This window comes from Tachysurus fulvidraco, chromosome 18 (assembly GCF_022655615.1).
Source record: "Tachysurus fulvidraco isolate hzauxx_2018 chromosome 18, HZAU_PFXX_2.0, whole genome shotgun sequence".
Classification (NCBI taxonomy): Eukaryota; Metazoa; Chordata; class Actinopteri; order Siluriformes; family Bagridae; genus Tachysurus; species Tachysurus fulvidraco.
The window spans coordinates 3525434-3553426 of NC_062535.1; the positions used below are offsets into that span (position 1 = coordinate 3525434).

Sequence of the window (27993 nt, forward strand, 5' to 3'; positions counted from 1 at the left end):
ATGAGCTGAATATGATATTGTTCTTTACTCTTACAAAGCAGACATAAAACAGTAAAATGTGCAAACCAACACACTGTAGTTTAAACATCAGGTTAATAGATTTCACCTACATTACCCAGAAACCCCTTTATTAATAAAAACTGTCAGTAATAATAATAATAATAATAATAATAATAATAATAATAATAATAATAATGTGTAGAAGAGTATAAATGAGACATTACTGTAGATCAGCTGATGCTGGACACAGATGATGGACCACAACTTGTCTTCAGTCTTCATGTTTAATAAAACAAATCTTTAAACAAAAAACAAAAAAACAATTTTAAATGCGATTTCAATAAAGCGCAGTAAAACACAAGCATACAAAAACACTGTTACTAACCATCATAGGTAGAGCAGATGAAGTTGAGCTTCTGGCTCTCAGGCAGCTCGATCCACTTCTGCTCTCCTCCAGACTGCACTGCTCCGCTTCTCTTCTCATGACTACAGTCTTCATTCCAGGTCCCATTCCCTGGTGCCCAGCCCTCATAGCAGATTATTGATCCAACAACCCAGAACCAGACACGCTGGGCGCAGTCGTGACGCAGGCCGAGCCACACGTGTTCAGTGGAGGCGTTTTGAGTCACTTCCTTCACCCAGAGCTGCATCTCCTCGGTGCGCACTGACACCAGGTCATGATGATGGTTCCTGCAGTATGTCAGAGCTTCCCACCAGGTCAGATTCTCCTTAATCAGGATCAGTTTATCTGGAAAATAAGAGGCAGCATTCAATAAAAGCTAAAGTGAACATTTACAACCCAATAGTTTTTCATCTTTTCTTTAGCTGAAGATTTAAACAGGAATCCGGAAATAATATCCTGAAAATATTGTTAATATAAATATTTTTTCTCCAAATTTTATAAAAAAGTTTAATTATCTCTCTCATATCCATTTGTGATTGTATTTATGAAACAAAGTGTATTGTATACAGTTCATGATAATACAAAACAGCATCAGGAATCTTAAATAAATTAAACAATTTTATCCACACCATTTAAGTCTCTCTCTTGGCAGATGAACGGGAGTTTTTCTATGCAGTTCACATCAGTCCAGTAACGTTGCTCAGACTCAGACACTGCAGCACAGATCAAACTTCTACTGGGTTTGTCAGATCTCCAGTATCTGAATGTGGACTTACTCTGATCTGACCAATTCCAGGAGTCATTAAACAGACCGATCCAAGCACCTGAACTGACTGAAACATTTACCACACTCCAGATCTCGTCATTCTCAGTCTTGTTCCTCACACTGACCAGGTCGGTGTATTTCTCTCTGCAGTAGGTCTGAGCATCGTACCAGCTCTTTTCATCACTAATATATACATATTTATTAGTGTTTGTGGTATTTTCTGAAAATAGAAATAACAATTTACACAATGAACAGCTCATTCATGGCTTTATTATATTTTTGCTGATTCTTATGTCAATCAAAGAACTTTAACAAAAAAGTGAAGTAGAACAAAAATCAAGAAAAATAACTCAGACAATTAGATGCTTCATTTTAGATTTAGATTTTCATTACTGTAACATTATTAAATATAGTTACTTTTTATTAACATCTCTTACCTTCATAACATACAAAAGGTTTCCTCGTTTCACATTCGTTATCATACCACAATGTAGTGTAGTAATCATATCCCACACAATACTCAACTCCCCCAGCATTATCTGGTTCTCCATAATGCCAGAGTGTGTAAGTGACTCGGTCTCTGTAGAAAGTTTGGTCTTCCAGAGACCACATCCATCTCCAGGGTCCCGCTCTCTGTAGACCAATCCAAGTTTTCTTTGCATTTTCCTTCATCAGTGTCTGATTCAGCTTCTTCATCTCTCCCATGTTGCTGATGGTTGCCAGATCAGTGTATTTCTCTCTGCAGTAGGTCTGAGCTTCACTCCAGGTTTTATTCTCATTCACAAAGTGATAGCGATGAGGTATATATGCTCCTGTAACACATACTACTGTGAAAAACATAAGAAAGAGATGTGTTATTGATGCTATGATAAGATTTTAATATGTTATCTCTTACTTACAAAAATCTTTATTATTTATTTATTTATTTATTTATTTATTTATTTATTTATTTATTTATTTATTTATTTGCACCTGGTCATAAACAGAAACTAAAGCATGACAAAATTTATTATAATATGACATTATCTAAGCAGCTAGAAATGATTTCACAATTCACTCGTGTCTCTGTTTATGTTTCATAACCCTAAGTGATGCTGTTATTAGAAAGATTACAGTCTGCTTTTTGTAGATTTATGTGAAATATTCATGAGGTCAGGTGCATATTAAGTATATTAAGTTAAATATATGTTAGAAAGCTTCCTTGAGAATAGACCTCATGATTAGGATCTCACAGAACACAACAAGGTTTGTTAAGCTCACAGCTAATGTCATATTCCTGCTTGGAGTTTTATTTAAATATGACAAATAGTGACCATGCACAAAACTGTGTTGTAAAAGCAGGGCATGGCTTTTAAAATGGCTTCAGATAAATATAGTCTGATGTCTGTGTTTGTGCTAAGACGGAAGTATCGGACTTTCACCACCGGTGCATCAGCAGATTTTTCACCCACTTTTAAGATGCACAATACTTCAGCATTGAGGGCTTCATTTGTTGATACAAAAATAGCCTCAGATTACAAAGAGAAAAAATAATGTTTAAACTTGTTTCAAACTGTGACTAAAGAGTAAATACAAGAATTGGCATCAAAATAAAGTCACTTATAGCCCCACATTCACAGAGTCTGTCTTTTTCACTTAAATAACACACCTACACACACACACAAACACACACACACACACACACACACACACACACACACACACAGTGTACATTGTGTACACACTGACCTGAGAAGAGCAGAGTCACTGAAACGAGGTGAACCATATCTGTAAAGCAACTGTCAAAAAAACATTTCCAACATTACAGCTTATGAATTAACAATCTGACTCTTTCTATGTTCTGTTATCGGTTATATTACTGTATTACTCACATAAATAAAACATAAATAAATAAATGAATAAATAGATTTCCGTACCCTATATATGTCATGTACTCCACACAGGGTGTGTTACGAGTGTTCTGTTCTTCACCTCACTTTGTGCACCTGAACTTAACAAACCTCGTATTATACAGTATTACTGTCCTCTTTCAATCCCACCCATCACTTTACATATTTCCTTAGGTACAGATGTAATCTCAGTATCTGCTGTTCATCAGAGTGTTGCTGTTGATGTGATGCTGTTGTTAGGTGTTTTTTCTTTGGAACATATTTGAATGACAGATATATCTGTGTTCATAGTTACAGAATAAAGCCTGCAGGGTTTTCTAGGAATTTGGATAAACAAAAGACAGGTGAACATAAAGAGTTGAATGTAAAGGATGGGGAATGTGAACTTCACTCTAATTCTTATTATATTGGCTTGAACAACCCAAAATTCTGTTTTGCTTCATTACCTTATTTTTTTTTAGACAACTAATTTCTAAATTCTAATCATTCTGACCTACATGCACCTACATGCACCAAACACAGGTAAGTTGTTTATCTATCTATCTACACCCTAAAAAATAATACATTGGCTCAACTCAAAAAAAAATTGGTAACAATTTGCATGCATCTTTTTAAGTAGCTTCAACTCAGTCATTATTAAGTAGATATCATGAACCTTTTATAGTTAGACTAACCAAATTTGTTTAGTACAACAACAGCTGCTTTACGTGTATGCACAACAAAATTAACTTGCTTATTATTTAACTATTTAACTTGTTAGAGGTTTAAGTATGTATGTACTGTATGTATGTGTGTGTGTGTGTGTGTGTGTGTGTGTGTGTGTGTGTGTACGTGTATGTATGTATGTATATATGTGTGTCTGTATGTGTGTGTATGTACAGTATGTACGTGTATGTATGTATGTATATATGCCTATGTGGTGTGTATGTATGTATGTATGTATGTATGTATGTATGTATGCATATGTTATGTGTATGTATGTATGTGTATGTATATGTGTGTGTGCTTGTGTGAGTGTGTGTGTATGTGTGTATGTACGTATGTACGGGTACGTATGTACGTGTGTGTATGTATGTATGCGTGTGTGTGTGTGTGTGTATGCATGTCTGTCTGTGTGTCTGTCTGTGTCTGTGTCTGTCTGTCTTAATCAACCCAGTGTAAACTTTAAATTCGGACGACACTAAACATGTTCGATGTCAATTAACATCATTCAGCTGCCATTGTAAAACAAAACATAAAGTCTATTTTGAACACACTAGCTAGCTAAAAGGCTATTAACTTTAGAATCGATGAACTAGCTTAGATCAAATGGTCTTTTCAGTTTAGTGTGTGACAACAACGATTTACTTAAGTAAAGTTGGCCGCATATTCATTGTCTTTCATATGTAGATTCATATGTATTTTGTCCCCCATGGAGGAAAGCTGATTTTGAGGAAAATTGGGTTGTAGCTGCCTCTCTACATTACTATGATAGAAAAGAGGTGATATTTGTGTAGTAACAGCATTTAGCTCAGGAGTTATTGACTCCGGAAATTTGAATCTGTGAATATGCGCCAACTTTACTTAATTCAATGATTTTTTGTGTAGACAGTTGGTAGCTGCTAAGATTAAGACAAAGCAAAAATTTTAACTTACCTATATAGCCTCGATTCTCCTGTTTCTCTGGCTCCTAGTAGTCCCGCTCTGGCAGAAAAACAAGTCCCGGCAAATTCCTTCTTTACTCAGCTTTTAAAAGATGCTCACTAGATATACAAGTTTCACTAACTTAATATTTTTCTAGACCATGAAGATTTTCAATGTCCGTGATGTGGCCCGGTAAGGTGCAACCGGGGCCCCACCCTGGACCCAGCGTGCGAGCGCCTGGTGGCCGGGTCTTACCCCACGGGGCCTGGCCGGGCTCAGCCCAAGGAGCGACATGGGGCCCATCTCACGTGAGCCCACCACCTGCAGGAGGAACCGTAACCAAACATACTGTGAGAGTCTGCAGGGAACATTTGGTTAATAATAATAATAATAATAATAATGTGTAGAAGAATATAAATGAGACATTGCTGTAGATCAGCTGATGCTGGACACAGATGATGGACCACAACTTGTCTTCAGTCTTCAAGTTTAATAAAACAAATCTTTAAACAAAAACCAAAAAAACAATTTTAAATGCGATTTCAATAAAGCGCAGTAAAACACAAGCATACAAAAACACTGTGACTAACCATCATAGGTAGAGCAGAGGAAGTTGAGCTTCTGGCTCTCAGGCAGCTCGATCCACTTCTGCTCTCCTCCAGACTGCACTGCTCCGCTTCTCTCCTCATGACTACAGTCTTCATTCCAGGTCCCATTCCCTGGTGCCCAGCCCTGATAGCAGATTATTGATCCAACAACCCAGAACCAGACACGCTGGGTGCAGTCGTGACGCAGGCCGAGCCACACGTGTTCAGTGGAGGCGTTTTGAGTCACTTCCTTCACCCAGAGCTGCATCTCCTCAGTGCACACTGACACCAGGTCATGATGATGGTTCCTGCAGTATGTCAGAGCTTCCCACCAGGTCAGATTCTTCTTAATCAGGATCAGTTTATCTGGAAAAAAGAGACAGCATTCAATAAAAGCTAAAGTAAACATTTACAACCCAACAGTTTGCCGCCTTCCGGTTGCATTTGTTTGCTTGGCTGAGTATTTTAATTCAATTTTGAGTTATCCTGACTTTATACTCTAACTTCTTACTTTTTACAAACGGCGAACACATGGCAATAGCAATAGCATCTTAAGAGTAGAACAATCGCTCAAAATACTTTTTGATATCGCTAAACATTTCATTTTCCTAGCGTTTCCCTAGCTTCCGCTTCTAGCTGGTTAGCATCACTAGCATCACTGCCTGTTAGCCCAGTTACGGCTAGTACACCTTTTCACACCAATTATCCCTGTTGTACTTGCCCTATAACACCATGTCGCTTGTGTGTCTGCCTTTGAGTGCAGGTGAGGACACGTTCGAGATGCACTGGGTGGAACTGGAGCTGGAAGCTGTGGGGAAGCAGATTCGTGACCTACAGGTTAAGCAGGCCGAGCTGCGGTAGCGGAAAGCTGCGCTGGAAGCTTCCCGGTCGGTCGCTCACCTGTCTCAGGTAAATTACCGGCGTCCAGTCCCAGCGCACCCAGCCTGCCCAGGCACTGTTTTCTCCGGCGCCAGGGTACCCTGTGTGCAGCAGCGGAAGACGCGAGCTGCGCCCCGGTCATGGTCCTCTCCCCCTCTGCTGCCACCAGTCTTTGAGATCCATACCTGGAACCGCTTCGCCCCCCTTTGCGAGACGGTCCGCGACTTTGTGCTCATCGGAGACTCCATCGTCCGCCTCGTCCGTGCTACTGTGGCTAAAGGTAAGGCTCGCACAGGTACCTAGGGTCGTGAGCAGAAACACCAGAGCTGTGGTTCTTCATGCCGGCATGAACGACACCAGCCTGAGGCAGTCGGAGATACTGAAGAGGGACTTCAACACCCTGGTGGAGACAGTTCACAGCACAGCGCCCGTGGCGAGGATCATCGTGTCTGGATCTCTTCCCACGTACCAGCGAGGAATCGAAAGGTTCAGTAGACTCTATGCTTTAAATGAATGGTTACACTTATGGTGTCGTGCTCAGAATTTACTCTTTATTGATAATTGGAATATTTTCTGGGAGTGTCCTAGGCTGTTCCGTGCTGATGGCCTGCACCCCAGAAGAGTTGGAGCAGAAATCCTCTCGGACCACATCTCCAGGGCGCTGCACACCTTCTGACTGGTAAACTACGATTTAAATCTAAATTTTAATAGCCATCCTTCACCTCGTCAAATTGATACAAATGCACATATAGCTCATCCTATAGAAACTGTGTCTGTTTCCCGAGTAGTGAGATCAAAATGTAAATGCATGAGAAGTTCTCGAAATAATCTTACTGTAACTAGATCAGAAAAATGCCAAAGAAACAAACAAAAACAGTTCCTAAAGTTTGGGATTCTGAACATTAGATCACTTGCACCCAAAGCACTTATTGTAAATGAAATCATCTCAGAAAATAGCCTTACTGCACTCTGCCGTACTGAAACTTGGATTAAACCAAGTTCACATGGGCAGCAAACCAGAGTTTAAACCAAAGAACACAGCATAGATTTAGTTCTTTTGTATTGCTTGTTCTTAATGTTATACTCCTGCACATGCACACGAAAAAATCCATGATGTCCTTTGCTATAGTGACTGTGTATAGACCCCCACGGCCCTACACGATTTTCTTAGAGAATTTGCAGACTTTCTTTTGGACCTATTGGTTAACTTTGATAATGCATTAATTGTAGGAGGCTTTAACATTCACTTTGATGATACAAACGATGCTTTAGGACTCACATTTATGGATCAGTTATACTTATTTGTCACTAGAGCAACACATTGTCTTAATCATACACTACTGTAGATTTAATATCACACAGAATAGATGTCACTGATATAGATATCATACCTCAAAGTGATGACATCACAGACCATTACCTCATAATGTACTATTACTATTACTATAACTATTATTCCGACCTCTAAAAACAGATTCACAAATAACCTGCCTGATCTAGACTTCTTACTGTACCCTTAAACACAAATGATCTAGATGTAATAACTAACAGCATAGGCGCTATATTCACTAGCACATTAGACACTATTGCCCCCATCCAATTAAAGAAGGTTAGAGACAAAACACCTGCACCGTGGTATAATAGTCATACTCACAGTGAACACACTGTTCCATCACAGTTCAGTAGAGAAGATGAGCTTATTCACAGGTAAAATTAAAAGCATCAGGAAAAAAATAGGTGATGTTCAACTCATGAGAGCACCTTGTGACCCAGTTTCACCTAAAGTGCTACGCTCACAACTACAGTGCTTTCCAAGTACAGGAAAGGAAGAGTTAGATTAACTTATAACTAGAGCTAAATCAACAACTTGTTCACTAGACCCCATTCCAACTAAATAACTGAAAGAAGTGTTACATAAAGCTGGTGAGGCTCTTCTTAATATTATTAACTCCTCACTATCTTTAGGTTACATCCCTAAATTTTTCAAGTTGGCAGTTATTAAACCACTCATTAAGAAACCTCATCTAGATCCTAATGAACTATCAAATTACAGACCTACTGTATTTCACATCTTCCATTTATTTCTAAAATACTGGAAAAGGTTGTGTCTGCTCAACTGAGCTCCTTCTGACAGGAGAACAATATCTTTGAAAAGTTTCAATCAGGTTTCAGGCTCCATCATAGCACAGAAACTGCACTTGTGAAAGTTACAGATGACTTGTTCTTAGCTTCGGACCGAGACTGTATGTCACTATTAGTTCTACTTGACCTTAGTGCTGCATTCGACACTATAGATCACAACATTCTTCTAGATTGCTTACAAAATTACACAGGTATTCATGGACAGGCTTTAAGTTGGTTTAGATCCTACCTATCTGATTGATAGAATTTTGTAGAATTAAATGGTGAATCCTCCAGTTTATTACCAGTTAATTATGGGGTCCCTCAAGGATCATTTCTAGGTCCTCTGCTTTTCTCAATATACATGTTTCCATTAGGGAACATCATTAGAAGACATGGGATTAGTTTCCACTGCTATGTTGACGAAACACATTTATATATCTCATCAAAACCAGATGAAATAGCTAAAGTGTCCAAGTTAACTCAATGCGTTAGAGAGATAAAAGATTGGATGAGCTGCAAATTTCTGTTATTAAACTCCGATAAGACAGAAATACTACTTATAGGCCCAAAAACCAGTACACAGAAACTTTCACAATTTAACTTCCATTTAGAGGGATGTGCTGTTACTAGTAGCTCTACAGTGAAAGACCAGTGTGTTACATTAGACAGCAACTTGTCTTTTGAAAATCATATCGCTCATACTACAAATACAGCCTTCGTCCACTTTAGAAATGTTGCCAAGCTGAGAAACATCCTGTCTGTCTTTGATTCTGAGAAGCTAGTTCATGCCTTCATGACCTCTTGTACTGGACTATTGTAATGCATTACTAGGTGGTTGTCCGGCATCTTCAATAAATAGCTTACAGTTAGTCCAAAATGCAGCTGCCAGAGTTCTCACTAGGACAAGAAAGTATGACCATATAACCCCAATTTTATGATCTATACACTGGCTACCTGTTAAGTTTAGAATTGATTACAAACTTCTTCTACTTACATACAAGGCTCTTAATGGTTTAGCTCCCATGTATCTAACTAGTCTTCTAAAACATTACAATCCTTCACGCTCTCTGAGATCACAAAACTCAGGACTTCTGGTAGTTCCCAGAATATCTAAGTCTACTAAAGGTGGTAGAGTGTTTTCATATTTAGCTCCCAAACTCTGGAATAGTCTTCCTGATAGTGTTCGGGGCTCAGACACACTTTCCCAGTTGAAATGTAGATTAAAAACTCATCTCTTTAGTCAGGCGTACACATAATACATCCCATAATATGCTGCACTATTACATCAGACTTTTTTATGAACAGCATGTAATGTTAATCCCGCTCCACTACTTCTCTCTCTCTACCCATCCCGAGGCATCCAGACATTGTACCAGCTCTGATCGTCTTCCATGCGATTAAGATTTTGGACCTCCACTGAGATGAGGCTGACTCTGTGAGAACGCTGAGGCATCTAGAGATCTACCAGCTCCAGTTGGACTCTGTGATACTAAAGAGGAGATGTGAACTCCATGTGAACCTTACACCAATACAACATTTGTTTGACTGTATATTTATAATCACACCCTCCAGTATCACCCATATGAGGATTAGGTTCCCCTTTGAGTCTGGTTCCTCTCAAGGTTTCTTCCTTTACCATCTAAGGGAGTTTTTCCTTGCCACTGCCACCTGAGTCACCTCAGACTTGCTCATTGGGGACAAAGACATACACATTTTGAACTATATGTACATATATATATATATATATATATATATATATATATATATATATATATATATATATATATATATATATATAATAATAATCTTGATTTTTTTTTATATTAATTCTTTATATTATTCCTTATTTTTACCTTCTGTTCTACGTTTATGTTCTGTAAAGCTGATTTGAGACAATGTCTATTGTAAAACATTCTATACAAATAAACTTGAATTGAATTGAAATACTCCAAAGAACTACAAATAGAATTTAATCCACATCATTTAACTCACTCTCATGGCAGATGAACGGGAGTTTTTCTGTGCAGTTCACATCAGTCCAGTAACGTTGCTCAGACTCAGACACTGCAGCACAGATCAAATTTCCACTGGGTTTGTCAGATCTCCAGTATCTGAATGTGGAGTTACTCTGATCTGACCAATTCCAGGAGTCATTAAACAGACCAATCCAAAAAGGTGAACTGCATGAAACACTCCTGATCTCCTCATTCTCAGTTTGGTTCCTCACACTGACCAGGTCGGTGTAATACTTTCTGCAGTAGGTCTGAGCATCATACCAGCTCTTTTTATCACTAATATAAACATATTTATTAGTGTTTGTGTTTTTGTCTGAAAAAAAAAAATAATAAAAATTATCACAATGAACAGCTCATTCATGAGTTTATTAGATTTTTACATCTCATGTCAATAAAAGAACTTTAACAAAAAAGTGACAAAGAACAAAAATCAAGAAAAATAACAGACAATTAGATGCTTCATTTTAGATTTAGATTTTCATTACTGTAACATTATTAAATATAGTTACTTTTTATTAACATCTCTTACCTTCATAACATACAAAAGGTTTCCTCGTTTCACATTCGTTATCATACCATAATGTAGTATAGTAATCATATCCCACACAATACTCAACTCCCCCAGCATTATCTGGTTCTCCATAATGCCAGAGTGTGTAAGTGACTCGGTCTCTGTAGAAAGTTTTGTCTTCCAGAGACCACATCCATCTCCAGGGTCCCGCTCTCTGTAGACCAATCCAAGCTTTCTTTGCATTTTCCGTCATCAGTGTCTGATTCAGCTTCTTCATCTCTCCCATGTTGCTGATGGTTGCCAGATCAGTGTATTTCTCTCTGCAGTAGGTCTGAGCTTCACTCCAGGTTTTATTCTCATTCACAAAGTGATAGCGATGAGGAATATATGCTCCTGTAACACATACTACTGTGAAAAACATAAGAAAGAGACGTGTTATTGATGCTATGATAAGATTTTAATATGTTATCTCTTACTTACAAAAATCATTATTTATTTATTTATTTATTATTTATTATTTATTTATTTATTTATTTATTTATTTATTCATTTATACATATTTATTTAATACAATTAGATCCACCATTTTAAATTTAGATTTTCATTACTGTAACATTATTCAATTTATTACTTTTTATTAACATCTCTTACCTTCATAACATACAAAAGGAAACAGCGTTTCACATTGGTAATCATACCATAATGGATTGGGATTCCAATATGCCACACAGTACTGATTTCCCCCATAATTATTTGGTTGTCCACTATGCCAGTGTGTGTAAGTGACTCCGTCTCTGTAGAAAGTTTGGTCTTCCAGAGACCACTGCCATCTCCCAGGTCCTGCTCTCTGTAGACCAATCCAAGCTTTCTTTGCATTTTCCTTCATCAGTGTGTGATTCAGGTTCTCCATCTCTCCCATGTTGCTGATGGTTGCCAGATCAGTGTATTTCTCTCTGCAGTAAGTCTGAGCTTCACTCCAGGTTTTATTCTCATTCACAAAGTGATAGTGATGAGGAATATATGCTCCTATACCACATACTACTGTGAAAAACATAAGAAAGAGACATGTTATTGCATGATGTTATGATAAGATTTTAAAATGTTATCTCTTACTTTCAAAATCAGTTTTATTTTATTTTTATTTCCTGGAATAACAGACCAATCCTTCACATTATTATAGTCTCATGGTTTTAAGGTTCTTAAATGTGCTAGGTAAAATATGCCAGGTAAAAGTTCTACCATGAAACATTGTACACGTAATAAACAAAAGTGGCTTTTTAGATCTCTCTTTTCTTTCACTCTGTAATATTTCTATTTTGTGGAATCAGAAACAGAAACTAAAGCATGACAAAATGTATTATAATATAACATTAGCTAAGCAGCTACAAATGAATTCAAGTTGTTCATCATCAACATGATCATTTAATCCATGAAAACTGGCTAAATGTTTCTTGTGCGATTCTTTATTTTGTCTGTAATCAGATCATCAAATGTCTCTTTACACTTCATAATAAAACACTAGTGTCTCTATTTATGTTTCATTCAGCTTGGAATCACCCTAAGTGATGCTGTTATTAGAAAGATTACAGTCTGCTTTTTGTAGATTTATGTGAAATATTCATGAGGTCAGGTGCATATTAAGTTAAATATATGTTAGAAAGCTTCCTTGAGAATAGACCTCATGATTAGGATCTCACAGAACACAACAAGGTTTGTTAAACTCACAGCTAATGTCATGTTACTGTTTGGAGTTTTATTTTAAATATGAGAAGTAGTAACCATGCACAAAACTGTGTTGTAAAAGCAGGACATGGCTTTTAAAATGGCTTCAGATAAATATAGTCTGATGTCTGCGTTTGTGCTAAGACGGAAGTATCGGATTTGCACAACATTGAGGGCTTCATTTGTTGATACAAAAATAGCCTCAGATTACAAAAACACACACACACACACACACACACACACACACACACACACACACACACACACACACACACACACATAAATAAAACATAAACAAATACATGAATAAATAGATTTCCGTACCTCATGTATGTCATGTACTCCACACAGGGTGTGGAGACAAGAGTGTTCTTCTGTTCTTCACCACACTTTTTGCACCTGAACCTAACAAATCTCTTATTATATAGTATTACTGTCCTCTTTCAATCCTACCCATCACTTTACATATTCCCTTAGGTACAGATGTAATCTCAGTATCTGCTGTTCATCAGAGTTTTGATGTTCTAGTGTCGCTGATGTCATGTGTTTTTATTTGGAACATATTTGAATGACAGATATATCTGTGTTCATAGTTACAGAATAAAGCCTGCATGGTTTTCTAGGAATTTGGATAAACAAAAGACAGGTGAACAGAAAGAGTTGAATTTAAAGGATGGAGAATGTGAACTTAGTTCTAATTCTTATTATATTGTCTTGAACAACCCAAAATTCTGTTTTGCTTCATTACCTTATTATTATTTTTTTAGACAACTAATTTCTAAATTCGAATCATTCTGACCTACATGCACTTACATGCACCAAACACAGGTAAGTTGTTTATCTATCTATCTACACCCTAAAAAATAATACATTGGCTCAACTCAAAAAAATTATGGTAACAATTTGCATGCATCTTTTTAAGTAGCTTCAACTCAGTCATTATTAAGTAGATATCATGAACCTTTTATAGTTAGACTAACCCAATTTCTTTAGTACAACAACAGCTGCTTTACGTGTATGCACAACAAAACTTTTACATGAATCATTTCAGAAAGACAACAGCCTACTGACTAAATATGAAAAATTGCAAACTTAAAGAAATGTGTCAGCTGCCTATCCATCAAACATAATGCAGCAGATTGTATATGAAAGAAAAATAAAAACTTAAATGTTGTAATGGCAAATTTACAAAAAGTTTAAGGTTTACAAAGTTACAAAATGGATCAACTGTGAAAACGTAAGCATCAGCACAGCAGATAAAAATGGCGCGCACACACATTGTCATGTTAGTTAGTGTGCTTAAATTAACTTGCTTATTATTTAACTATTTAACTTGTTACAGGTTTATGTGTGTTTGTATGTATGTATGTATGTATGTATGTATGTATGTATGTGTGTATGTATGTATGTATGTACGTGTATGTACGTGTATGTATATATGCATGTGTGAGTGTGTGTGTGTGTGTGTGTGTGTGTGTGTGTGTGTGTATGCGTGTCTGTCTGTCTGTCTGTCTGTCTGTCTGTCTGTCTGTGTCTGTCTGTCTTAATCAACCCAGTGTAAACTTTAAATTCGGACGACACTAAACATGTTCGATGTCAATTAACATCATTCAGCTGCCACTGTAAAACAAAACACAAAGTCTATTTTGAACACACTAGCTAGCTAAAAGGCTATTAACTTTAGAATCGATGAACTAGCTTAGATCAAATGGTCTTTTCAGTTTAGTGTGTGACAACAACGATTTACTTAAGTATAGTTGGCCGCATATTCATTGTCTTTCATATGTAGATTCATATGTATTTTGTCCCCCATGGAGGAAAGCTGATTTTGAGGAAAATTGGGTTGTAGCTGCCTCTCTACATTACTATGATAGAAAAGAGGTGATATTTGTGTAGTAACAGCATTTAGCTCAGGAGTTATTGACTCCGGAAATTCGAATCTGTGAATATGTGCAGACTTTACTTAATTCAATGATTTTTTTTTTTGTGTGTAGACAGTCAGTAGCTGCTGAGATTAAAACAAAGCAAAAATATTAACTTACTGCTGAAATGAATTTTCTTTATGGTAATTAATTTTTGTGCTTATTTCATTTTCTTTCCACATTTCTCTTTCTTTGTCGAAAGGAATGCCCCCCCTCCCCCACTCTGGTCATGCTGGAGAGTCCACCTCCGTGTTTTGGACTTGATTTAGCCAGGTGTGGCGACATTTAGGAGGAATGGAGCTCGACCTTTAACCTCCTTGGCCGTGATCTTGTGAGTCTCCTGGGACTCTCTATAGCTTTTAGAGGTTCCCACATGACTGTACAAACTCTCGATACCTCTGTTCCAGATATTCTCGCTCTCTCTGACTGTGTACTTCCACATAACGCTGCTGCAGTTAACGCTGTCGTTCTCTCCTTCTCCTCCCCTGCTCTCTTTCCCGCTCTAGAGTCTTTTACTTCTTCTTTGTGGGCGGAACACAAGGATGACGTGGGCTGCGTTTCCTGTCCTCCATACGAGGCCAGGAGTAACATTTGACTCCTGTATTATTAGACAATATCCTTTGTCACCTGAAAAAAGTGACTCAAAACGCCTCCACTGAACACGTGTGGCTCGGCCTGCGTCACGACTGCGCCCAGCGTGTCTGCTGGCATTGACTCTAATTTGAATTCTTTTTGCAACAGGGCGTTATCACTCCATGCGTCAGCCCATACAATACACCTGTCAATCCTGTTCCAAAACCAGATGGTTCGTGGAGGTTCACACAAGACCTGAGAAGATAAATGAACTGATTATTTCTCCAATTGTCCCTGATGTATCCTCAATTATAGCCTCTATTCCATGTACATATAGAGTCTTTTCTGTGATTGACCTTTGTTCTGCTTTCTTTAGTGTTCCTGTAGGGAAAGACACACAGCCACTCTTTGCCTTCACACACAGGGGACGGCAGTATACGTGGACCAGGTTGCCACAGGGTTACATCGATTCCCCCGCAGGCTTCGCGACCACGGTCAAGAACGCCCTGTCAAGCCTCTGCCTTCCCCCAGACTCAGTGGTCTTACAATATGCAGGTGACCTCTTGGTGGCTGCGGCCGATTATGACACCTGCCAAGCAGCGACCCTGGCTCTACTCACACACCTGGCTGAGAAAGGTTTTAAGGTGTCCAAGTCAAAACTCCAGTTCTGCCAGAACACTGTCCGCTACCTTGCGACCTTGTACGTTTCTTTCTAAATCCCTCGACTCTGTGGCTCAGGGTTTGCCTGCCTGTCTACGTGCTGTTGCCGCCTGTGATCTGATGGCTAACTGATGCTGAAAAAGATCGTTTTATCTCATCCTTTGATCTTACACACCTCACATCAGGTAACGCAAATTTTAACACAATTTAAACACACAGCACATGTCATCCCAGCGACGTTCAGGATATGAGACCGTGTTAATTGGCCACTGAGCATTTAACTGTACGTCCATCATCCTCTCTTTACACTGTAAGCGCAAGTGCCTTGCAGTGCCTTCTTAATGCACAGATGATTGTATGGGTGAATCTGATCATGATTGCCTTACTGAAATAGTCAATGCCACTAGCATTCGCCCTGCCTCTCCTCCGTTCCCCTACAGACAGGTGATGTCCTCTTTGTAGATGGCTCTTGCTTCCAAACCTATGATGGTGTTTTGTGCTCTTTTTACCTACACTGTCCTTGAATCTTTTCTTCTCTCCCTTTCTCCTCTGTGCAGGCAGCTGAACTCTTCGCTCTCACTCGTGCCTGTGTTCTCGCTGAGGACGCTGACGTCACTCTATTTTGCCTTCAGAGTAGCTCATGATTTTGGCCTCATCTGGCAATCTCGTGGGTTCACTGCAGCTAACGGCAAGCCTATCTCCCATGCCTCGTTAGTGCAGGATTTAATCACTGCCTTGTCATCTGCCTCGTTCTGTGGCCATTGTTAAAACTAGGGCGCATTCCTCTGGTGACACCGATGAAGTGCGAGGGAGCAGTCTCGCTGACCGAATGGCTAAACAGGCTGCGGCCCCTCACGCCCACTTCCCCAAACCTATCTTCCAGCCATGGTTTCTGTTACTACTCCATGATCAGTGCTCGTGTTCTACCTGACATGGATCTCCCTTCGCTGCAGGCTTCAGCTTCGCCTTGCTGACCACGAATTTTGGACTAGTCAGGGTGCGACTGATTCCTATGTTATCTAGATAACAAGGGCCAGTGTCTGTCTACCGAGACATTGTACTCCTTTTCTCGTCCGCGAGTTTCATGGCCCCACTATCGCGGACGAAGAGGGGTGTTACAGGAGTTTTTTTGTATTTTCCGCTTACACACAGAAGTGAATAGAATATTAGACGGATGCTTAATATGCGCACAGAAAAACATTTCAAACAAGTGGCTTTGGATCACCTGTCTCCCTATGAGCTCGTGATGGGGAGATCATTTCTCCAACCTTGGCGAAGAGGCAAACAGGCATTGGGAACGGGGGACCTTGATGTACACCTCAGCGAGTACTCTGCAGGGTTAATTCAGAAGCTCAATGAGTATTGGGCACGGGTAAATTCAAAACAACCCCAAATTCCAATTGGCAATTCCTTTTAAGGTGGGAGATTGTGTCTTGGTCATAAATTTGGGAAAATTAGGCACGCCTTTGGATGAGACCCCGTATAGTGGACCTGCAGAAATAGTCGCTGTGACTCGCACTGCTGTGTTAACTGATCTTTTTCCACAGTGGATCCACGCCTCCCGTCTAAAACCAGGCACGGGTTTGGAAAGAAGGATCATAAGTAAAAAGTCTGTCTAAACAGTGTTTGTGTTTCAGAAATCTGAGGCAACGACCTTTTCAGGGGTCCCTTCTTCCCAGCATCCGAATAAAAGGATCGGCTGATCTACAAAGAGGGGTCTGTCGGTGAGCTTCAGGTGGCGACACACATCTCTCTGCAAAAAGGCTGACATCATTGAGCGAAACGGTGTGGTGACCCCGCAGACTCTCCTGTGCCGCCTGTTCGGACATCTGCCACGGTGCAAATGGTGCGCGAGGAAGCCGTTGGGGGACAGAAAGACAACCTCTACTGGAATCAGGAAACATAGCCAGTGACCAGTATGGCTGTTCTACTTCTACTACTGCTCGTCGCGCTTGGGACAGGGATTCCCGTCCAAGCTCATCCGCACGATAATACCTTCTGGCAGTTCGCGAATTGGACAGCAAGAAATAGTGTTTGCATTTGTAATCATACTTCATTATTAATCAGTATAAAAGAGGGGATTGCTGAAATGAATTTCCTTTAATTAATTTTTGTGCTTATTTCATTTTCTTTCCACATTTCTCTTTCTTTGTCGGAAAAGGAATGACCCAGCCAGTCCCCCCCCCACCCCCCGGGGGGGGGGGGGGGGAGGGGGCATCGCTGATCCTGTGATAAGTGTGTTCATGTTTTCTTGTTTTTGTACCCTGTGTTTCTGCAAACATAAGCAGGATGCTAAGGCTTGCTGATTACGTAACCTTAATCTTAAGGGATAGAAAACGAGGAAATCTCTGTCATGTAAAAATTATTTCTGTGTTATATGTTATATGTCAGCTTCACCTCTTCTGATTTAATGTTCTTGATTTGAGTCTATCTTGTTCTTTTAGTGCTCTTGACAGGATGAAGAAGACAAGATTAGGTTGACCTGCTTGTGAGATTACTCCGCAGGACACTCAGTTTCTCTTTGCTCTATGCACAGGCTTTCTGACCTTCAATGCTTGGATAAGAGTTGTGAGGAAGCAGCATTCTGGCATACCCCTATCTATGTTGATAAAACTTAGCCCCCTGTATTTCATTGCGTATATATTCTGTTCTGTTGCTCAGTTCTTTGAGCAGCTGTTTGGAATAAACCAGATTTGATTTCACTCGTGTGGTTTGCTCTCTCAGTGCTCGGAGCCCTCCTATTGTTTTGCAGAGGTAAAGAGATGCGGACAAGTGCGAGGAGGAATCTTTCTTACACATACCTATATAGCCTCAATTCTCCTGTTTCTCCGGCTCCTAGTAGTCCCGCTCTGGCAGCAAAACAAGTTCGGGCAAATTCTTCCTTTACTCAGCTTTTAAAGGATATACAGATATACACTAGATATACAAGTTTCACTAACTTAATATTTTTCTGGACCTTGAAGATCTTCAAAGTCCATGATGTGCCCAAAGGAGCGACATGGGGCCCATTTCCCGTGGGCCCACCACCCGCAGGAGGAACCGTAAGGGGCCGGTGCATTGTGGATTGGGTGGCAGTCGAAGGCGGGGGCCTCGGCAACCCAATCCTAAGATAAGGAATCTGGCTCTAGGGACATGGAATGTCACCTCGCTGGGGGAGAAGGAGCCTGAGCTGGTGCGGGAGACAATTGGGCTCGCCTCCACGCACAGTTTGGGCTCTGAAACCCAACTCTTCGAGAGAGGCTGGACTCTCTACTACTCTGGAGTTACCCGTGGTGAGAAGAGATGGGCTGGTGTGGGCTTGCTTACAGCCCTCCAGCTCAGCCGCCAGGTGTTGGAGTTTACCCCGGTGAATGAGAGGGTCGTTTCCCTGCGCCTTTGGGTCCGGGATAGGTCTCTCACTGTTATTTGCGATTATGGGTCATTTGGCAATGTAGAGTACCCGACCTTCTCTGCATCCCTGGGAGGGGTGCTGGAAAGTGCGCCGACCGGGGACTCCGTCGTTCTACTGGCGGAGATCAATGCTCACGTGGGCAGCGACAGTGACACCTGCAGGGAAGTGATTGGGAGGATCGGCCCCTCCGACCTGAACCCGAGTGGTGTTCTGTTATTGGACTTCTGTGCTAGTCACAGTTTATCCAAAACGAACACCATGTTCAAGCATAAGGGTGTCCATCAGTACACATGGCACCAGGACACCCTAGGTCGGAGGTCGATGATCGACTTTGTGGTTTCATCTGACCTCCGGCCGTATGTCTTGGTCTCGCCCGAGAGGGGCGGAGCTGTCAACTGATCACCACCTGGTGGTGAGTTGGATCCGATTGGGGAGGAAGTCGAACAGACTTGGCAGATGCAAACATACTGTGAGGGTCTGCTGGGAACATTTGGTAGAGTCTCCGGTCAGAGAGATCTTCAACTCCCAACTCGGGCAGAGCTTCAACCAGATCCCAAGGAAGGTTGGAGTCCAAGTAGACCATGTTCTCCACCTCCATTGTTGACGTAGCCACTTGGAGCTGTGGCCATAAGGTTTCCGGTGCCTGTTGTGGTTGGAATCCCTATACCCGTAGTAAGTAAGGGATGCCGTCAAGCTGAAGAAGGAGTCCTATCGAGCCTGGTTGGCTCGGGGGACTCCGGAGGCAGCTGATAGGTACCGGAGGGATGAGCGAGCTTCAGCCCTGGTGGTTGCGGAAGCGAAAACTCGAGTCTGGGAGATGCTCGGTGAGGCCATGGAGAAGGACTATCGGTTGGCCTCGAAGAAATTTTGGCAAACCGTCCAGCACATCAGGAGGGGGAAGCAGTGCCCTGCACACACTGTTTACAGTGGGAGTGGGAATCTGCTGACTTCTACTGGGGACATTCTTGGAAGGTGGAAGGAGTACTTGAAGGATCTCCTCAACCCCACCGACATGTCTTCCACTGAGGAAGCAGAGGCCGAGGGCTCAGTTGTGGACTCGTCGATCCCAAAGCTGAAGTAACTGAGGTAGTTGAGAAGCTCCTCAGTGGCAAGTCACCGGGGGTGGATGAGGTCCACCCCGAGTACCTCAAGTCTCTATATGTTGTGGGGCTGTCTTGGTTGACATGCCTCCGCAACATCACGTGGCGGCCGGGGACAGTGCCTCTGGACTGGCAGACTGGGGTGGTGGTCCTTCTGTTTAAGAAGGGAGGCCAGAGGGTGTGTTCCAACTACAGGGGGATCACACTCCTCAGCCTCCACGGAAAAGTCTATGCCAGGTTACTGTGTCTATGTCTATGCCATGGTGTTAATTGTTCATCAGGTGGATTGCTTGAGGGAAGAAGCTGTTCCTATGTCTGGTCGTTCTGGAGCTCAGGGCTCTGTAGCGCCGACCAGATGGCAACAGTTCAAAGAGGGAGTGTGCTGGGTGTGAGGGGTCCAGGGTGATTTTCTTTGCTCTTTCGCACACTCTGGAGGAGTATAGGTCTTGAAGAGTGGAGAGAGTTGTGCCAATGATTCACTCAGCAGTCCGGACTACTCTCTGTAGTCTTCTGAGTTCGAATTTGGTGGCTGAGCTGAATCAAACAGTTACCAAGGTGCAGAGGATGGATTTGATGATGGCAGTGTAAAACTGTTTCAGAAAATGCTGTGGCAGGTTGAAATTCTTCAGCTGACGAAGGAAGTACAACCTCTGCTGAGATTTTTTCACAATGGAGTCAATGTGAATGTCCCATTTCAGGTCCTGGGAGATTGTGGTTCCCAGGAATCTGAATGACTCCTGTGGTGGAAATTCTATTCTATTAATCAAAGATAATAGTTCAAGTGAACTTTTCACTAAGTTGCAGAGAAGAATGCAGCAGAGTCCTGTGGGATATCAATAACTTCTTTATTCAATACACATGCAAGTGTGAAGTCAGTCTGTCCCAACCTTTGTCTGAACAGAGTGAGTTACTTGGATGTAAGGCAGTTTTCCTTTTATGCATGGAGCTATGTGTGTGTGTCTTCCACTGTGCATGGCTTCCTCTAATCTTGTCTTAGCACAAGCAGTGCAACGGTCTTGTCGTTGCACAAGCAGTGCAATGGTCACTCCTTTAGTCTCCGTTATTTCCACACACCTGCAGCCTGCAATGTTCTTGTTTCTCCAACCTAGTGTGCAACTGGAAAAAGTTCAGTTCCCCTTTGTTACTTTTTTGCTGTTCCTAGTTTTTGGTGTATGAGCATTTTGGTACAGAACGTTCAAAGTTCATTTTTGTTATTCACAACATTTTCTATTACACTCCACTGCTGTGACAATGCTGTCCATGATGGTTAGTGGGGGAAGAGCAGGGGGTTTCTCCTGAAGTCCACTATCAACTCCACTGTCTTGAGCGTGTTCAGCTTCAGGTTGTTCAGGCTGCACCAGACAGCCAGCCGCTCAACCTCCAGTCTGTAAGCAGACTCGTCACCGTCCTGGATGAGGCCAATCAGTGTGGTGTCGTCTGCAAACTTCAGGAGCTTGACAGATGGGTCATTAGAGGTGCAGTCATTCGTGTACAGGGAGAAGAGTAGTGGGGAGAGAACACAGCCCTGGTGGGCGCCAGTGCTGACGGTGCGGGTGCTTGATTTGAGTTTTCCCAGTCGCACTAGCTGCTGCCTGTCTGTCAGAAAGCTGGCACGGAGAGCTGGCTTAATTTGGGCTGTAGGAGTGATGGGATGATGGTGTTGAAAGCAGAGCTGAAGTCCACAAACAGGATCCTCACATAAGTCCCTGGTCTGTCCAGATGCTGCAAAACATAATGCAGTCCCATATTGACTGCATCATTCACAGACCTGTTTGCTCTGTAGGCAAACTGCAGGGGGTCCAGTAAGGGGCCCGTGATGTCCTTCAGATAAGCCAAAACCAGTCTTTCAAATGATTTCATGACCACAGATGTTAGAGCCACAGGTCTGTAGTCATTAAGTCCGGTGATTTTGGGTTTCTTTGGGACGGGGATGTTGGTGGAGCTTTTGAAGCATGAGGGAACTTCACACAGCTCCAGTGACGTGTTGAATATCCGCGTGAAGATGGGGGCCAGCTGATCAGCACAGGCTTTCAGACAGGCTGGTGAAACACTGTCTGGGCCTGGAGCCTTTCTTCTCTTGATCTTCCCGAAGACCTGACACACATCATCTTCACTGAACTGAATTGAAGGTGTGACTGATTCAGAAGGACAGAATTGGGCTTTTTCAAACCTACAGTAGAACTCATTCAGGTCATCTGCCAGTTGTTGATTCACCACAGTGCTGGGGGATGGTGATGTGTGGTTGGTGATGGCTTTCAAACCTTTCCACACTGAAGCTGAGTCATTGGAGGAAAATTGAATCCATAATTTTTCGGAATAATTCTTCTTGGCCACTCTGATCTCCTTTTCCAGTGTGTATTTGGCCTGTTTGTACAAGACTCTATCCCCAGTTCTGTGAGCATCCACTTTGGCCTGGCGGAGCTGGTTGAGTTTCACAGTGAACCATGGCTTGTTATTGTTGTAGGTTAAGTGAGATCTGGTAGGAATACACAAATCCTCACAAAACTGATGTATGATGTTACAGTCTCTGTGAGCTCGTCCAGGTCGGTGGCAGCAGCTTCAAAAACAGTCCAATCCATGAGAGCGAAACAGGTTTGTAGATCCTGCTCTGCTTCCTTAGTCTATCTTCTTACAGTCCTTAATACAGGTTTAGCTGTTTTTAGCTTCTGCCTGTAGGTCGGTATCAGATGAACTAAGCAGTGATCAGAGAGTCCTAGAGCTGCCCGTGGGACAGAGTGATATGCATCCTTTATTGTAGTGTAACAGTGATCCAGTGTTACTGTCTCTGGTGGGACATGTAACATGCTGTCTGTATTTAGGCAATTCACGTGAGAGAATCGCTTTATTAAAGTCCCCAAGAATTATTACTACAGAGTCCGGGTGTTATTGCTCACTCTCTGTGATCAGATCAGCGAGTGTCTGTAAGGCCGAGCTCACGTGCGCTTGCGGTGGAATGTAAACACTCACCAGAATGAACGAGCAAAACTCCCACGGCGAATAGAACGGTTTGCAGTTAATGAAGAGTGTTTCAAGATCTGGACAGCACATCTTCTTTAACACAGTTACATCAGAACACCACCTTTCATTGATGTAAAAACAAGCCAGATGAATGCTTGGCAGTGGTGTTTTTAAACCGCGCTATCTGAGTTTCACGAGCGCGCCGGCGTGCTTTCCGTCTGCGCGTTCTGAAACGCTTAAACAGTGCAGCCGCTCCTCCAACTACAATATACAGCAAAATGTCAGAGAACTCAAAAACCGGAAAATATCTTGTGGTGTGTGCTGCCGAATGTTCAGCAGTTCATCTCTGGTGAAAGTGATCGGGTTTTCTTCACAGAGAACAGGAAAAACTAACAAAGAACAAAAACTGCGGAGCTAAGCAATGAGGCTGTCATTCCTGGTGCCATCTTGGATCATTTTGAAATCGATATACATATACAACTAAGGACAGTATTCTTTATTTTAATTTTGAAAGACTACATAAAAATACAAGAAAGACTAAAAATATATAAAAGTACATATTACAAACTGAAAATGTTGTTTATTTTAAGTTATACGAACTAACCCCATCATTTTTTAGAGTCTATCTATCTATCTATCTATCTATCTATCTATCTATCTATCTATCTATCTATCTATCTATCTATCTATCTATCTATCTATGTGTCTATTGCTGTAACAATGGGTTATTCTTCTTCACAAAATCTACACTTCTGTTTAGTGAAAGTGGTTTTAGTTTGATGAAAATTTAAACCTTACCCTAACTTTTAGCCCCGCATGTTTGTGATGTATGTTTGTGATGTATGTTTGTGATGTGGAACACAAAACACAGAGATGCACTAAAACACAAACTTGAAATGTACTTTTATTTTATAGGAAACTGGCAGCACTCATTACAATCCATATCCTTACATATTAGAGAAACAAGTGCTCAGAAATCCCAGGTATAGAAACCATCAACATGTCATTATGCAGACTTCCTAATAACACACTCAAAGAACTATAGGAATATATATATATATATATATATATATATATATATATATATATATATATATATATATATATATATATATATATATATATAATGAAAAGAAAAACATAAAAAATAATTATGATGATTTTAACATAACTGTTTACATGGCTTGGTGTTCTAAACTTCCTGCATATGTGTACAGTAAATGAGCTGAATATGCTATAGTTCTTTATTCTTAGAAAGCAGACAAAAAACAATTATATGTGCAAACCAACACACTGTAGTTTAAACATCAGGTTAATAGATTTCACCTACATTACCCAGAAACCCCTTCATTAATAAGAACCATCAGAAATAATAATAATAATAATAATAATAATAATAATAATAATAATAATAATAATAATAATAATAAGTAATTTGTTTAAGAGAATTAATGAGACATTGCTGTAGATCAGCTGATGCTGGACACAGATGATGGACTTGTCTTCAGTCTTCATGTTTAATAAAACAAATATTTAAACCAAAACCAAAAAAACTATTTTGAATGCAATATCAAAAAAGCGCAGTAAAACACAAGCATACAGAAACACTGTGACTAACCATCATAGGTAGAGCAGATGAACTTGAGCTTCTGGCTCTCAGGCAGCTCGATCCACTTCTGCTATCCTCCAGACTGCACTGCTCCGCTTTTCTTCTCATGACTACAGTCTTCATTCCAGGTCCCATTCCCTGGTGCCCAGCCCTGAAAGCAGATTATTGATCCAACAACCCAGAACCAGACAGGCTGGGCGCAGTCGTGACGCAGGCCGAGCCACACGTGTTCAGTGGAGGCGTTTTGAGTCACTTCCTTCACCCAGAGCTGCATCTCCTCGGTGCGCACTGACACCAGGTCATGATGATGGTTCCTGCAGTATGTCAGAGCTTCCCACCAGGTCAGCTTCTCCTTTATCAGGATCACTTTATCTGGAAAAAAGAGGCAGCATTCAATAAAAGCTAAAGTGAACATTTACAACCCAATAGTTTTTTCATCTTTTATTTAGCCGAAGATTTAAACAGGAATCTGGATATAATATCCTGAAAATATTGTTAATATAAATATTTTTTCTCCAAATTTTATAAAAAAAAGTTAAATTATCTCTCTCATATCCATTTGTGATTGTATTTATAAAACAAATTGTATTGTATACAGTTCATGATAATACAAAACAGCATCAGGAATCTTTAATAAATTAAAAAAAAAATCATCCACATCATTTAAGTCACTCTCATGGCAGATCAATGGGAGTTTTTCTCTGCAGTTCACATCAGTCCAGTAACGTTGCTCAGACTCAGACACTGCAGCACAGATCAAACTTCCACTGGGTTTGTCAGATCTCCAGTATCTGAATGTGGAGTTACTCTGATCTGACCAATTCCAGGAGTCATTAAACAGACCGATCCAAACACCTGTATAGGCTAAAACATTAACCACACTCCAAATCTTGTCATTCTCAGTTTGGTTCCTCACACTGGCCAGGTCGGTGTAATTCTCTCTGCAGTAGGTCTGAGCATCGTACCAGCTCTTTTTATCACTAATATATACATATTTACTAGTGTTGATGTTCTTTTCTGAAAAAAAAACAACAACAACCAAACATGCAGTTAACACAATGAACAGCTCATTCATGACTTTATTAGATTTTTGCATCTTATGTCAATATACAAGAACTTTAACAAAAAAGTGAAGGAGAAGATAGATCAAGAAAACATTATTATTACTGTAACTGTACTATTGTAACATTATTAAATATAGTTAATTTTTATACACATCTCTTACCTTCATAACAAACAAAAGGTTTCAATATTTCACATGGGAAATCATTCCATAATTTAGGGTCCTTAAAATATCCCACACATTATGGTCATGAATATGTAGATTTACCTTTATAACAAACAAATGGTAAAGATAGGGTACATATTTCATCATACAACTCGCCATATGTTTTTCCCACAACAACACAGTACTCAACTCCCCAAGCATTATTTGGTTCTCCACTACTCCAGTTTGTGTAAGTGACTCGGTCTCTGTAGAAAGTTTGGTCTTCCAGAGACCACAGCCATCTCCCAGGTTGCCAGATCAGTTTAATTCACTCTGCAGTAAGTCTGAGCTTCACTCCAGGTTTTATTCTCATTCACAAAGTGATAGCGATGAGGAATATATGCTCCTGTACCACATACTACTGTGAAAAACATAAGAAAGAGACGTTTTATTGCATGATGCTATGATACGATTTTAAAATGTTCTCTTACTTTCAAAATCAGTTTTCTTTTATTTTTATTTCCTGGAATAATAGACTAACCCTTCACATTATTATAGTCTCATGTTTTTAAGGTTCTTAAATGTGCTAGGTAAAATATGCCAGGTAAAAGTTCCACCGTGAAACATTGTACACTTTATAAACAAAAGTGGCTTTTTAAATCTCTTTTTTTTCACTATGTAATTTTTCTATTTTGTGGAATTAGAAACAGAAACTAAAGCATGACAAAATGTATTATAATATAACATTAGCTAAGCAGAAATGAAATGAATTCAAGTTGTTCAACATCAACATGATCATTTAATCCATGAAAACTGGCTAAATGTTTCTTGTGCGATTCTTTATTTTGGTTGTAATCAGATCATCAAATGTCTCTTTACACTTCATAATAAAAGACTTTTGTCTCTGTTTATGTTTCATTCAGCTTGGAATCACCCTAAGTGATGCTGTTATTAGAAAGATTACAGTCTGCTTTTGTAGATTTATGTGAAATATTCATGAGGTCAGGTGCATATTAAGTATATTATATGAGTTAAATATATGTTAGAAAGCTTCCCTGAGAATAGACCTCATGATTAGGATCTCACAGAACACAACAAGGTTTGTTAAGCTCACAGCTAATGTCATGTTCCTGTTTGGAGTTTTATTTTAAATATGACAAATAGTGACCATGCACAAAACTGTGTTGAAAAAGCAGGGCATGGCTTTTAAAATGGCTTCAGATAAATATAGTCTGATGCCTGTGTTTGTGCTAAGACTGAAGTATCGGACTTTCACCACCGGTGCATCAGCAGATTTTTCACCCACTTTTAAGCTGCACAATACTTCAGCATTGAGGGCTTCATTTGTTGATACAAAAATAGCCTCAGATTACAAAGAGAAAAAAATAATGTTCAAACCTGTTTCAAACTGAAACTAAAGAGTAAATACAAGAATTGGCATCAAAATAAAGTCATTTATAGCCCCACATTCACAGAGTCTGTCTTTTTCACTTAAATAACACACACACACACACACACACACACACACACACACACACACACACACACACACACACACACACACAGTGTACATTGTGTACACACTGACCTGAGAAGAGCAGAGTCACTGAAACGAGGTGAACCATATCTGTAAAGAAACTGTCAAAAAAACATTTCCGACATTACAGCTTATGAATTAACAATCTGACTCTTTCTATGTTCTGTTATCAGTTATATTACTGAAGTAAAGTTATTAATTCACCAGCTTCTCTCTCTCTCTCTCTCTCTCTCTCTCTCTCTCTCTCTCTCTCTCTCTCTCTCTCTCTCTCTCTCACACATAAATAAAACAAATAAATACATGAATAAATAGATATCCGTACCTCATGTATGTCATGTACTCCACACAGGGTGTGTGTTACGAGTGTTCTTCTGTTCTTCACCTCACTTTGTGTACCTGAACCTAACAAACCTCTTATTATACAGTATTACTGTCCTCTTTCAATCCCACCCATCACTTTACATATTCACTTTGTAGCGATTTTGGCTCGCGAAGCAAGGTAAATATTTATAAGCGA

The 27993-nt window shown here is 40.3% G+C and overlaps 2 protein-coding genes and 1 long non-coding RNA gene across 7 annotated transcripts; 1 reads left to right on the top strand and 2 right to left on the bottom strand.

Annotated features, from left to right (window-relative positions):
- LOC113637239 (macrophage mannose receptor 1-like) lies at positions 1 to 27888 on the bottom strand. 2 transcript variants are annotated; one of them, XM_047803309.1, is made up of 6 exons: positions 27799 to 27888; positions 2898 to 2947; positions 1607 to 1996; positions 1033 to 1389; positions 386 to 748; positions 1 to 298 (listed from the first exon to the last, which is right to left on the bottom strand). In XM_047803309.1, the coding sequence occupies exons 1-6, from the start codon at positions 27810 to 27812 to the stop codon at positions 285 to 287; spliced, it is 1188 nt and encodes a 395-aa protein (XP_047659265.1). In that variant the 5' UTR covers positions 27813 to 27888; the 3' UTR covers positions 1 to 284. The 2 variants fall into 2 exon arrangements, with proteins under 2 accessions (XP_047659265.1, XP_047659264.1); XM_047803308.1 differs by lacking the exon at positions 27799 to 27888 and adding an exon at positions 3086 to 3579.
- LOC125139411 (lithostathine-1-alpha-like) lies at positions 4192 to 8012 on the bottom strand. 2 transcript variants are annotated; one of them, XR_007138458.1, is made up of 4 exons: positions 7802 to 8012; positions 5272 to 5634; positions 5106 to 5184; positions 4192 to 5002 (listed from the first exon to the last, which is right to left on the bottom strand). XR_007138458.1 is itself a non-coding variant. In XM_047803318.1 (3 exons), exons 1-3 carry the CDS (start codon positions 7818 to 7820, stop codon positions 5171 to 5173), a joined length of 396 nt encoding a protein of 131 aa, XP_047659274.1. In that variant the 5' UTR covers positions 7821 to 8012; the 3' UTR covers positions 4192 to 5170. The 2 variants fall into 2 exon arrangements, 1 of the variants encoding a protein (XP_047659274.1); XM_047803318.1 differs by having other exon boundaries at positions 4192 to 5184.
- LOC125139412 lies at positions 13250 to 17782 on the top strand. 3 transcript variants are annotated; one of them, XR_007138459.1, is made up of 5 exons: positions 13250 to 13347; positions 14644 to 14772; positions 15183 to 15246; positions 15391 to 15859; positions 17298 to 17782. It is a non-coding gene; the product is annotated as an uncharacterized LOC125139412 (long non-coding RNA). The 3 variants fall into 3 exon arrangements; XR_007138461.1 differs by lacking the exon at positions 15183 to 15246; XR_007138460.1 differs by lacking the exons at positions 13250 to 13347; positions 14644 to 14772; positions 15183 to 15246 and having other exon boundaries at positions 15303 to 15859.
- Positions 27889 to 27993: the final 105 nt, after the last annotated feature.

Bases quoted from the DNA above. Each gene is read 5' to 3' on its own strand.
- LOC113637239 (XM_047803309.1), bottom strand. The intron at 1,390-1,606 runs GTAAGAGATGTT...TTCTATTTTCAG, and splicing joins ACCTTTTGTATGTTATGAAG to AAAATACCACAAACACTAAT. The intron at 749-1,032 runs GTGTGGATAAAA...CTTATTTTCCAG, and splicing joins CCAAGAGAGAGACTTAAATG to ATAAACTGATCCTGATTAAG.